The sequence below is a fragment of the Pleurodeles waltl genome, chromosome 6 (genome assembly GCF_031143425.1).
Source record: "Pleurodeles waltl isolate 20211129_DDA chromosome 6, aPleWal1.hap1.20221129, whole genome shotgun sequence".
Classification (NCBI taxonomy): Eukaryota; Metazoa; Chordata; class Amphibia; order Caudata; family Salamandridae; genus Pleurodeles; species Pleurodeles waltl.
Genome location: NC_090445.1, coordinates 97,983,964 through 97,996,895, shown reverse-complemented (window position 1 = coordinate 97,996,895; position 12,932 = coordinate 97,983,964). Strand labels below are relative to the sequence as shown.

The 12,932-nt window shown below is 44.6% G+C and overlaps 1 protein-coding gene across 7 annotated transcripts in view; it reads left to right on the top strand.

The window, feature by feature from the left end:
* GRB7 (growth factor receptor bound protein 7) overlaps positions 1-12,932 on the top strand; it is a 567,793-nt gene that overhangs the window by 551,268 nt on the left and 3,593 nt on the right. For all 7 annotated transcript variants that reach the window (XM_069237430.1, XM_069237429.1, XM_069237435.1 and 4 more), the window contains one exon: positions 9,463-9,556. In XM_069237430.1, coding sequence (XP_069093531.1) covers positions 9,463-9,556 — 94 coding nt within the window. The remainder of the gene's footprint in view (positions 1-9,462; positions 9,557-12,932) is intronic.

The window sequence follows — 12,932 nt, the reverse complement described above, 5'->3', positions numbered from 1 at the left end:
AAAATTCTCAAAGAGCCTCAGGCTGGCTTCCTCCCCATAACTAAGGTCGAATTTAGAGTTTGGCGGACGTGACACTGACTACCTTGACCACCCATCTCATTTAAGGACAGGTGGACCATAACCATTTCCAATGGTTTAAGGTCCGTTAGAGTAAAGCCATCACACCACAGTTTTTTTCTGTCTACCTGGGCAGAAAAAACAATAATGTCATTTGTTTTTTGATTTTTAGAAACACTCCCTCTTTGGGAAATGTTTGGTAAACAGTTATCCAAACTGAGAGCAGGCGTCCACTAACCCTTTTGTACCTTGAAGGTAACTCCTGCAACGGTGGTTCCTTTCATCATACAGAGATGACTGCTGGGCTGGCAATCATCTCTAAAATGGGCAGGCGGAGTACGGTCTGAATGACGGACTTAGGCCCTCATTATATACATGGCGGTTCAGACCGCTGCGACGGCGGAAAAGACCGCCACCAGCATGGCGGTCTGAACCGCAATATAAACAACACAGGGTGGGCCGCCATAGGCAGCCCTCCTCCACTGCCAGGCTGCTGCCGACAGGCAGCCTGGCGGTGGTGGGAATCATTTTCCAACAGGGCAGCACTGCAAGCAGCGCTGCCCCTCGGATAATGATCCCTTCTGCCACCAGCCTTTCCCTAGCGGGTTCCCCTGCCAGAGAAAGGCTGGCGGAAGGGGTGCTCCGGGGCCCCCCTGGGGGCCCCTGCACTGTCCATGCACTTGGCATGGGCAGTGCAGGGGCCCCTGTGCAGTGCCCCATTGCGCAGGTCACTGCCCGATTTACAGGCAGTGATCTGCGCGACGGGTGAAGCTGCACCTGGTGCACAGAGGCATTGATGGCGGGTCCATGTGGAGCCGCCGGCAATGTCCCGGCCCAGCAGAATGTTCATTATGCAGCCGGCACAGTCCCAGGGGGGCTGGCGGTCAGTGAAATGACTGCCAGCATGAACACGGTGATAAACACCCCCTTGTTCATAATGACCCCCTTAATGTCCTCCGCCATCCCTACAGTTGGTACTATGTCCAAAAGCAAAAAATCAGGCCCTTAGTTTTTGAATATGTTGCAACTTCTGTGGTGGATGCTTTCAACATATTGGATAAAGCTGATGCAGGAGCAGTGGTATTAATGGATTTGTTCGCCATGTACCATGGAATCCTAGTCCACTGAATATCTGAATTTGGTGTAACAAGCTGGGCATTAGATTGTTGTGTGTTCTCCCTTACCAGGGGACCCAGTTAAGCATCCACATCTCCGAACATAAGGAGCTAGGAAGGGGTCTCTCAAAGGTCTCTTCTAGTCCCATACCTTTTTAACATTTAGCTTAGGCCCCCAACTGCGCTACTGAGTGACTTCCAAATAATGTAAAGGGTCAATTCACAAATTGTGATGAACCGCAGGCACATCAGCCCAAACCTGACTGGACAGGAACTTAGTGAAACACAACCCCTCAAAATCAGAAATACTGCAGATAAAATGAACTTACAGGGTGAACGTTTCTGGCCCTCTTCTAGGGCCCACCCCAGTCCTTCTGGTATGAAACCATTTTGGCGTGAATCTGAAATTGAACACTTATTGCGTCAGTAATTAAATCCTGCCCCTCTTATTTGCACATTTGAAACATATTTTTCCATTTCTCACGCTTCCTCCAAGAACGACATTACCCAATGCGTTCATCCGCAATCAAATTGATTCTTGCAACTCCCTGTACCTTGACCTTCCACGTACACACATCCACAAAGTCCAGTCCTTCTTTTATTCAATTTAAGAAGGATCAACAGCGTCTCTGCATTCTGGAAGTCATTTCACTGACAATCAGTACACAAATAAATCCTGTTCAGGGATATCTGCTTGTCTTATAGGGCGTTCTGTAACACTGGCCCTTCTTTTCTGGCAATGAAATACACTGGAAAACAATCCCTCCAATCTCAGACAGCTGCCCTGATCTGTATCCCAAAAGTCAAGCCTACAAGGCTGGGAGGTAGAGCTTTTTTTTGGTACAAGGGGCAGAGCTATGGAATGAAATCCCACGTGACATCCATTGAGAGTCTTCTATTCTTAGCTTTCAAAAACAAATCAAATTATGGCTGTCACATTCTTATGTCCATAGCTCTGTCTTTAGTGCATTTCTTTTAGGATATCACCAAGAGACTCCTTGCGAATTTGTGCCGCAATTTATAAATCACAAATAATATTACAGTTCTTTATACCAGTTCTTTCTCCAGCTAAGGAACATAGGAGTTAATTGAGAGGTGACCATACCTGCCAAACATCAGAAAATGCCTTCATTGCCCACCTGGCAGTTCCTCTGCCGCGTGTAGAGGTGCGAGAACTACTTGGCTTCTATTAACGAAGCCTCCACTAGCTCTTCCGTTGGAAATACTCCACCATAGGACCACCTGCATTATAGCATCGGAAGGCCCACCTTAATTAGGGTGAACTGTACCAAGCCATTTTTCACTGTTTGGGACTGACATGACAGTTGGAAAAACAGGCAAAGACCTCTACATGTGGAGTAAAAGCTCCCAAAGTTTCAGGAACATTTTTGTTATATTTTGCAGACATAACCCTTCAAATTAGGGCTTTGTTTCTATAAAACAAAAAATACTAACTAGGCCACCGTGGAGTTGTGGTCAGACCTGCCGTTATACTCTCAGCAAAAGTTCCTCAAGGCATCAAGAAGATCTCAAAGTCGGATGGGTGGGTCGACAAAGGGTTGGTCGTATGGTAGTCCGACCTTCTAAGTTTAAAAGAGGCCATTAGTGATTTGTATTTATTGTTGCCTCCATCCTTTCAATTGCAGGTGAAAGGGATGGTACGGGTGAAGTTGCTAGGAAAATGAAGGTTATACTGTGGTTGCTACATTCCTTGCCTCCATAAAGCAAAAACCATTTAACTGTTTAACCCCTTGGCATAGTGTGGCATTGGCTTCATTTTGAAATCAGCCTTGTTAGTTGCTATCACATCAGATAGAAGGATTGGGAAGAATCACCAACTCGCGTCCAAACAATATGTATTTATTTTAAAAGGAAGACCAAATAGTATTGAGAATGGCCCACTCCTGTATTCAAAGGTGTTTACTAAAATTCATATAAACCAGTAATAATTGTTGTGGTCGTTGGCTATGAGAATAGATGACTTGTAAAATAGTACGTTTCACATCGGTGATGGGCGCAAACTTGCACTGGGCCACAGCGTTGGCTCCTCCGATAAGGCGGTGGAACGTCGCCCCACTGCTTTCAGGAAAAGGAAAAATAAAGTAATAGTAATGGAATGTTATTATCATTTTATTTTTCATCTGGAGCCAGGTTAGGGCTGGGCTGGAGCAGGAGTGATATGTGCACAATAAGTGCACAATACATAATAGTTCGTACTTCCACTCTTCACTTACCAAATATTACTTATCAATGAAACTACCCAAATCACCTGACTAATATAACACCTATAGCAAGTGCACTGCCCTTCGTCAACAAATTTCAGACAGCAAGTGCACCACCCCACTTAAGTAAAAATAATGTCACACTTCTTCACAATTGCAAATGTATTTATTTTAAAGGCAAACATTGCATTTTGATAAATCCATTTGTAGAAAGACAGAGGGCAGCATTTAGCCCTCGGCTGGTCGCCTGACAGTCCTATGGGTTTGTGGAGGATCTCACCTCCCACATCCTACAACTCTTAATGGGATCTCTCTAATGAATGTAATGAAAGTGCATCGTCCACTGAGCCAGATGCACCTCCATCACAGCTGACTGGTAAGTAGACCACCCTGTTGATGTGGCACACTCAGCATTCTCTTTTTTGCTTTTCAGAAATAATCCCCCATAGTTAAGGTTTGTTAGTAGGCGAGAAACAAAGGAAAATGAGCAAATGTCCCTTACATGCAGAGTTCTTTCCCAGAGCATCAGAGACACTTCTCTCTTTTCTGGCATGAGTCTTCCATGCCTCCCAGGGTGGTACACAGCAGAAAAATAATGGCCAAAGCCCTTCCCTAAATAAGACATCCATCCTGTAACACACTGCATCTGGGTCAGTGGTTTCTAATGGTGGATCCTCCATTGGCTCTGCCATTTTCTCAACCTCTAAATGAGGCAGGGGATCTATGAGCGGAGTTCTGCCTAGTTATGGGGGAGCTACCTGTACATCAAATCCTGATGGAATGCCAAAATCCCCAATAGAACTCAATAGTAAGAGTAATAAGTAATATACAACCCAGAAGTCTGTTAGCACTCTGAAAGGAAGGCAGAGAACCAGACAGCCAATTGGAATGCTTCGTTTGTGAGCAATTACTAGCACTATATACAGGACCACTGGGATTACGCGGCAGGGGAGGGACAAACAATGCAGAAGGGTTGACTAAATTATGCAGGAAGAAAAAAGCAAGTTATGCGGCATAATACAACACATTTGGTGATATTTTCTCATTTTTGTACTGGCTGGGCATAGGTTGCACCTCATTAGTATCAGTTTAACAACCAAATATAGCAATAAACTACAGAGAGATGGCCAGTCAACCTTTGCAAATGACCTTCCGCTGCGTGGCAACACATTTTGCAGCATTTTTTGTAACTTTTGAGCTAGAAACAAAATTTAAATCTGTAGATTGTACAGCATAAGATGGATTATGTGGCAAATGCGGAAATCTATAATGATGCAAAAACCGCCGCAGTCACACAGTGGCATAGTTCCAGTGGCCCTCACTATAAGCCTGCTCATACAGCATTTTGGGCCAGATGTAGCAAAAAAGCAATTTGCAAGTCGCAAATTGCGAGTCCCTGCGACTCGCAATTTGCAAGTCGCAAATTGCTATGCAGTACGGTGTCTCAGACACCGACTGCAACTCGCAATGGGGTCGCAAAGACCCACCTCATGAATATTCATGAGGTGGGTCGCAAATTGCGGCCCCATTGCGAGTATAGGCACTCGCTAACATGGAGGCCTGCTGACGTCAGCAGACCTCCATGTTAGCGACCTGCTTTTAAACAAAGCAGTTTTTTTTTTTTGAAGTGTAGCCCGTTTTCCTTAAGGGATAACGAGCTGCACTTCAAAAAAAACCGAAACCTTTAGTTTCGTTTTTTTTTCAGGGCAGGGAGTGGTCCCTTGGACCACTCCCTGCCCTGAAAAAATATTTTGGGGGCCAGTCACAAACTGGAAGAGGTACCCCTTCCAATTTGCGATTGGGTTACCATCCACTTGAAGTGGATGGTAACTGCGATGCCATTTGCGACCGCATATGCGGTCGCAAATGGTATTGCATCCCAATGCGACTCGCAAATAGGAAGGGAACACCCCTTCCTATTTGCGAGTCTGAAATGCATTTTGCGAGTCGGTGACGACTCGCAAAATGCATCTCTGCATTGGGATATTCGTTTTGCGACTCACAAACGGCAAATTTTGCCGTTTGCGAGTCGTAAAACGTTTGCTACATCTGGCCCTTTGTGTTTACTCTCTGTCTTTCTGGAGTGACTGGTCCCAGTGGGCCAGCTTGCCCACTCATTTCACTGACAGAAAATCATGCCTGAATGCGGTAGAGAAGAAGGAAAAAAAATCAATAGAGCTGTTAGTTTATTTTTCTCTATTCTGTGGTTGATCGGGCATACTTTTCCATTCATCTCCTGCTCCCAACTTCAATTGCGGCTCTTTCCTGTTTTATAGCATAGTGCCACATATTGATAATAGCCTGGTGGCTCTTGGCTGGAGGCCAGAACATCTATGAATTGCCCAGCCCCATCTTTATGAGCCTTCAACTCATAAATGCACAAGTGAGTAATTAACAAACATAATTGCCCCAATTACATACTTCTTTTCCAGTCATTAAGTCAGTGACATGCATTACAAGCTTTCAATGTCTTTACCTTCACAAACTTAACAGCCTTAAAGCAATGTGCTTCCAACAGCCCCCAATTAACCATTCCAAGGCAAAGCAAAGGCAAGAAGACTTTGCCTGATCAGTTCCATACAATGGCAGGTCCATGAGTACATATTGTACGATTTGCTGGCAATGTATTCTGCAGTGTTAGGTCCTTGCACAACTCTATACTCCTGCTATCACTAGTAATTTTACTTAACCTAGATATACAAACATAAATTACGCCTTTTTTTGGACAGTGTGCCTTGAAATAACTAGCAGCTAATTAGTTCACCACTCAACCTACTACCATTTAAATGATTAACAGTAAGCCTTTACTGTGACTCTGTTTGTCCGAGTGATGGGGTGAGACGTTCGAGTAACACGTTAAGACCACAACTGCAGGTTAACCAGGTTGTCGAGGGAGTGATGGAGCTATTAATGTTGTCCATTGTTATGTGTTACTACTGTCAACACACGATGGTTTGGCCAAGATCTTCTGTGTTCCTTAGAATACTTCAATTAAAAAAAAAAGATTAAAAAAAAAACAGTAAGCATTTAAAGACTGGATCAATTCAATTATTCTGAGTACTGCCACAGCTTTCTTAATACAGTTCTTTAAAACAGAACAAACCAACACTTTTCCCAAAGCACCTGTAATACTGTTGCAGTATATTATTTTCCATAAATAGTTATTTAGGGAGTTATTACAACTTTGGAGTAGGTGTTAATCCGTCCCAAAAGTGACGTTAAAGTGACGGATATACCACCAGCCGTATTACGAGTCCATTATATCCTATGGAGCTCGTAATACGGCTGGTGGTATTTCCGTCACATTTGGGACGGATTAACACCTCCTCCAAAGTTTTAATAACCCCCTTAGTGTCTTTCGTTCTATCTTCATAGTTCCCACGAGCTTACAGAAAAGAAATGTAGGATTATCTAGAATTATCCAATAAATCTAGAATCATCCAATAAATCCAACCTAAGCATAAGTTTTGGCCCTGAGCACTGGTACCCGCATGACCTTATTCAGGTCTTCAATACTGCCCCTCGGCCAAAGTTACTCCAGGCAATGGCTGTTACCCTTTAGGGAACAGCACATAGTAGTACTCTTTGGGTTCATCTTTTGAAGGAGTGGTTGAGGGCATTCCACAGGCTTGTACCCTTTTTCCCACTAACCTGCTGTGGTGTTTCATCTGACTGAGCAAACGTTGATGGATCAACTTAGAAGATGATGAGCACAGGTTTTTAGGTGGTGGGGGTGAAAACGTGATCAATGTTTTTCTACACTATCAGAAGGCTTTGGGGACAGTACAGAGAACCTTGGATTTGATCTTGCCTTGATCTAGTCCAGGTTATACATGAGGTAGCTCTACAAACTAATGGCTTATTTATGATGTTTCTTACTTTAACAGCTCTGCACCTCTATACAACTGGGAAAAGAGCTATTGCTGGGGTGCCTGAACCAGGTTGATGTATTGGACCTAAGACGTGTGTAACCCCTCTTCATCGTACAAAAATTGAATTTTTCAGAAGACAGGTCTTCATGTTCATACAAATCTCTTAACTGTACAAGAACCCACAGATCTATTGGCTTTATATTTTTTGTTTTAGAGTGTTATTAGCTGGGGGGTCTGTACAGGAACTGAGTAGGGCTGGGTGGGGTGAATGGTTATTGCTAAGTGAAACTGTCTGGACCCCCGGACAATGGTGGGTAGGTTTGTACCAGAGCACAAGGAGTATGGAGGGATTGGTCAGAGCTGGGCGGGTCTGTTCGTATTTAAGCCATAGGGTTTCCTGCCATTACTTAGACTGTTGACTTGTCATTACTTCCCTATTTAAAAAAAACTTTGCACTTGTATAACGCACTACTCACCCGTTAGGGTGTCAAGTCGCTGTACGTATACCGCAGTGGAACCCCTCCTGGCTTTTCCCTGTGAGATGCCCACTCCTGGGGACCCCCAGGGTGAAGCCAGGCATCCAAGCACTGTCGGGACGTTGTGGAGATTAAGCAAGCTATTGCCCAGAGTTACAGAGTGGGACCCATTAATTAGCTTAGGCACTGAGGTGAGAATTATCTGGTCCAAGGGATCTGGCTCAGGACCAGGGTTCAAGTCCCGCTTCGGCAGGTCTTGGGCTCAATTCCCTTGGACCAGATAATTCTCGCCTCAGTGCCTAATCTAATTAATGGGTCCCACTCTGCAACTCTGGGCAATAGCTTGCTTAATCTCCACAACGGCCCCAACAGCGCTTGGATGCCTGGCTTCACCCTGGGGGTGCCCAGGAGTGGGCACCTCACAGGGAAAAGCCAGGAGGGGTTCCATAGCGGTATGAGTACAGCGCCTTGAGACCCTAACGGGTGAGTAGTGCGCTATACAAGTGCAAAGTTTACAGGGAATTGAGCCCAAGACCTGCCGAGGCGGGACATGAACCCTGGTCCAAGGCCAGATCTTTGCATCAGGGTCTGCCGCTCTAACCATTGTGCCACACTTCTCCACTACAGTCACGGTCAGGCCAATACTTGGTCTGACATTACTTAGATGTACAATTAATTTATTTGGTTTTTTTATAGTCCACTGCGTGTAAGCTTTCAGTCACTTCAGACCAGTGGTTCTTAACCCCTGGTCCAGGGATTCTTGGGAGTCGGCAAGCCTACTCAAGCGGACTGCGACTGCTTATAAAATTAAATAACACTGACAGATTAATAAAGTGTATATAAGTAACAAAGCAAAAATAATTGAAAATGTTAAAACATTCTGTGAAGGATTTTGAAATTGGAGGGTTAGTATCCCCTGAATGATTCATCGGAGTAGTGTAAGCACATCAAACAGAACATAGTAAGGATGATGAGTGCCTCAATTAAACCTAGAAAAGCTCAAACCTTCCTTTTATTTTAAAATCTGGATTTTTTTCAATATTCCAGTAATGATTCAGTGTGAGGTACCAAGGTTCTAGTAATAATTTTGGGGCATCCGCAAAAGTCAAAACGTTAGAACCACTGTTTTGGAACACAAGAAGAATCGAAAACATTGTCCAGTCAAGGAAAAATACATTTTTGGGGAGAATGCATCCAGAGAGAGATGTACTCAGCCCTTTCGCATTTGCAAAAAGTCTGATTTGCAGACTAGGGCTGTTTGAACCAGCATGAAGGTCTTTTGGAATGAACAAAACTCAAAAATTGTGATTCAGTAACACGTTACCAATTTCGAATCAGTATTCAGAAGTGGCATGTAGTTCTTGAGGCCAATGCCTACTCCTAAAAAAAAAATGGTTACCTCATTTATTATTTATTTATTTGTTTTAAACGCATCCTGTTTCCCTTTTAGGAAAACATCTCCAAAAAAATGCTTTATTTAAAAGCAATCACAAACTGTTCTAACATTCCAAAGCTGCCGGTTAATTTAGAACATGGTGAGGGGGTAATGTCGTCATAGAATTAAAGCCCCTCCGCATTATGATACACTGGTCATTAAAGTTCCTCCGCCTCAGAGCAGGCCCTTGCCTGTTGGGTCAGGCTAAGACCTCGGAAAGATGCCTTTAATGCTGGGTTGGATTGTATTTGTGCATCACATTAACCACCCTCCCTGTTTTTTCAGGGTGTTCCTGGTTCGAGAAAGTCAGCGAAACACAAAGGGCTTCGTCCTGTCCTTGTGTCACTTACAGAAGGTCAAGCATTACCTGATCATGCCGGTAGGTGCAGTGTCCGCATTGTGTCACCCTCAGCCGGGCTTCAGGGCAAGAGGCCAACAGTGGTGACCATGAGGCTTATTTATCCTGTGTTGTGCACTCTCGGTGCGAAATTAGATTGTCAGGCCGCAGTCTACAGCATTTCTTGGTGTTAGGTCTGTTTTCTAAAGGCTGTATGATAAAATCAAAGTATTGTGCTGCGCATTGCGTTCATTATGCTTAATACTATTGCCTGGTGCCACTGCACATGTGGGTCAGTGGTGGTGTGTGAGCTACTGGCCCTGTGGTTTGATTGAACTTGCTGTACTGTACTGGTCAACAGGCTCAGTGGTAATACTGTATACTTCGGACATGGTAGTTCATTGATGTTTTGGTGTTGTCATTTTCCTGCGGTTTGAATTCGTGCAAACTGATTCCTCACCCCCTGAAAAAAAAGTCAATGAGTGAGACATAGGGTTACCAGATTCTGAGAAGCCAAAACCGGGACAGGTCAGACATACAAGGACTAAGGGCCATATGTATGAACATATTTTTCCATAGACACAAAATGGGTAAAACCCTTTGATACATCTGGCCCTAAATACATTACTCACTTTTATATCTGGCCTGTCCCGTTTTTTTTAGTAGCTTTGTGAATGTGTGCCTATACGTATGTGTGTCTCTGTGTGTATGTGTGTGTGCGCGCACACACGTACAAGACTACATTTATAAAATTAGCTGTGGCTTGACCTCCCACCCTGCACCCCCAACCCGCCCCCATCCACCTCTCTCTGCTCCCCACTCCGTCTCTCTGCTCGGAGCAGACAGGAGACTGTGTCACCTGACAGTAACAGATAAAATACTTTAATTATTTCATACTTTGTAGGACTCTCTAAATTATGCTTCCCTAGGTGATCTGACCTTTGTCCCAAAAACCGGGGCATTTATTTAAAATTAGGAGAAGCGTCGGGACACCAGGACAGTCTTCTAAAAACCGGGACTGTCCGGGGAAATCCGGGACGTCTGGTCACCCTAGAGAGACAGAGTTTCTGACTTCATACCCAGTCCCTGTGCCCTGGATTGATGAGGTCTGCAGGCTGCCTCTGCCCCCTGCTTTTTGCAGCTGTTCACTCTGCAGTTGTGCATGCGCACTGGTGACGAGAAATAAACACGCAGTGTCTGGGCTTTGTCATGGATCTGGCCATGCGCACCAACAGTGCATACCTGCAGCGGGAAATTGCAGGATTCCCAGCAGTGCCAAATCAGAAATCCCAGAATTCTCTGTGTGTTGCTTTCTGTTGCGGGCCCAGAGGTAGACATGCCTTTGTCACTCAACAGTAAGCGGTTGTAGGATCTGCACTAGCTGTACAAGGTGGGGACAGTTCCTGCAACCGCTTATTACAGCTAGGGCAGATCCTACCCAGAGGAGAGCAAACAAACTACGAGGTAGAGAGCCGAAGCCAGGAGAGAGCCACTGAGGATTGTATGGCTTGCAGCTGGCATTGCAGTCTTAACAGTTCGGGCTCAAGTGGAAGCAGCAATCAAATGAATCATCCAAGAGCCACCCGACTGCACCAGTAAATGGGTCCATGCACATATGCATGATCCTGATGGTATATACAAGGCCTTGCCTAACAGACCCTTCAAGTGCCTTGTGATTAATGTAAATTTATTAGATTTATCTACGCATCCTCAGAGTAAGGTTCATGCGGTGCTGTTTGTAAGCAGAGTTGGTTTATTAAATATGTTGTAGAAGCAATAAATTTGCATCTGAGAAGGCTTCCTAAGGTACCCTAAATGATGCTATGATCTTCCCTTGATTTCATATTGTAAACAGCACTTTGCCACAGAAAGAACGGATATATAAATTCCAAGTCTCAAAGATCAAGACACACAAAATAGTGTAATTCCTTTAAAACCTGCTGTTAAGTTAATCTTTACAACGTTTTTTAAACTTGGGGCCAGGTGTGCAAAATGATTTGCAACCACTAATACGCTTTTGCGTATGTACTGACCCCATTTTGCCGTTCGGAAAAGTTTTTTTTTTCCCCAGTGGCAAAATGAACTTAGAAATCAATACCGGATCACACTGTGCAAGTGGCGGGATAACGTCTGGCTTCTAAATTGTGATTCTTTAATTTAGTGGTTAGCAGCTGCAATTCTGGTTGAAAAGCATTGATCAGTTACTGACTCCCAAGATGGGGGTGGAGGGTAATTGATTCGCAAATGGGATGGGGTCCCCTTTGCGGTCCTTCCTCTTTGGAAATCAGGGTGGCAGCATAACGAGGATTAATTAGTGTCCCGAGGACCAGTGCCTGTTTTCTCTTATGTTTTCAGAAATAGAAAACTTTATTTTTTTTAAAGTTGCCTCGGACCAAAATACCGTTAAGTTACGTTTTTATGTGTAAACATAGGTTACCTATCTCCACATACATGTACCTTGATGATATATATCTTCAAGGTACGTAGATGGAGTTAAGAATAATAAATCTGTACTTACCTATAGGCACTGCCCTTCTCTCAGTATCTTGATCCTCAGTATATTTGGTCCCACAATATTTCTGTCCTCAATATTATTTCATAGAAACCTCTGGTAATGTCAGAAAATGTCTGAGAATATAGCACCTCAAAGAAAATGTGATGGTTGGCTCTGCTGCTCCGTTTCTCATTCCTGAGGGCCTGTGACTCAGATGTGCGCCCTGCTGGCTGTGAAGCTTGAAGATAGAGGTGTTCTCAGTTGGACGTGTGTTTACTGATTGGTAGTGCTGTGTGCTGCTCTCCCTGTATCTTGATGGTAGTGCTGTTTGCTTCTGTCCCTGTATACTGATGATAGTGTTGTGCTCTGCTGGCCTTCAAACTTGATGGTAGTGCTGTATGCTCTTGGCTATGTGTCCTGATGATGGTGCTGTGGTTTGTGGCCCTGGTGCTCTTTGGTAGTGCAGTGTGCTGCTCTCCCTGTATCTTGATGGTAGTGCTGTATACTCTTGGCTATGTGTCCTGATGATGGTGCTGTGGTTTGTGGCCCTGGTGCTCTTTGGTAGTGCAGTGTGCTGCTCTCCCTGTATCTTGATGGTAGTGCTGTACACTCTTGGCTATGTGTCCTGATGATGGTGCTGTGGTTTGTGGCCCTGGAGCTCAGTGATGTTGCTGTGCTTTGATGGCCCGGGTGCTCTTTGGTAGTGCAGTGTGCTGCTCTCCCGGTACCCTGGTGATAGTGCTGTGCTCTGCAGGCCGTGATGCTCGATGGTATTGCTGTGTGCTGCTAGCCCTGGTGCTCTTTGGAAGTCTGTGTGCTGCTGTCCATGTATCGTATGGTAATCCTGTGGTCTGCCTGCCCAAAGGCTTGATGATAGTGCTGTATGATCCTGGCCACAAGTCTTTACAATACTGCTGTTCTGTG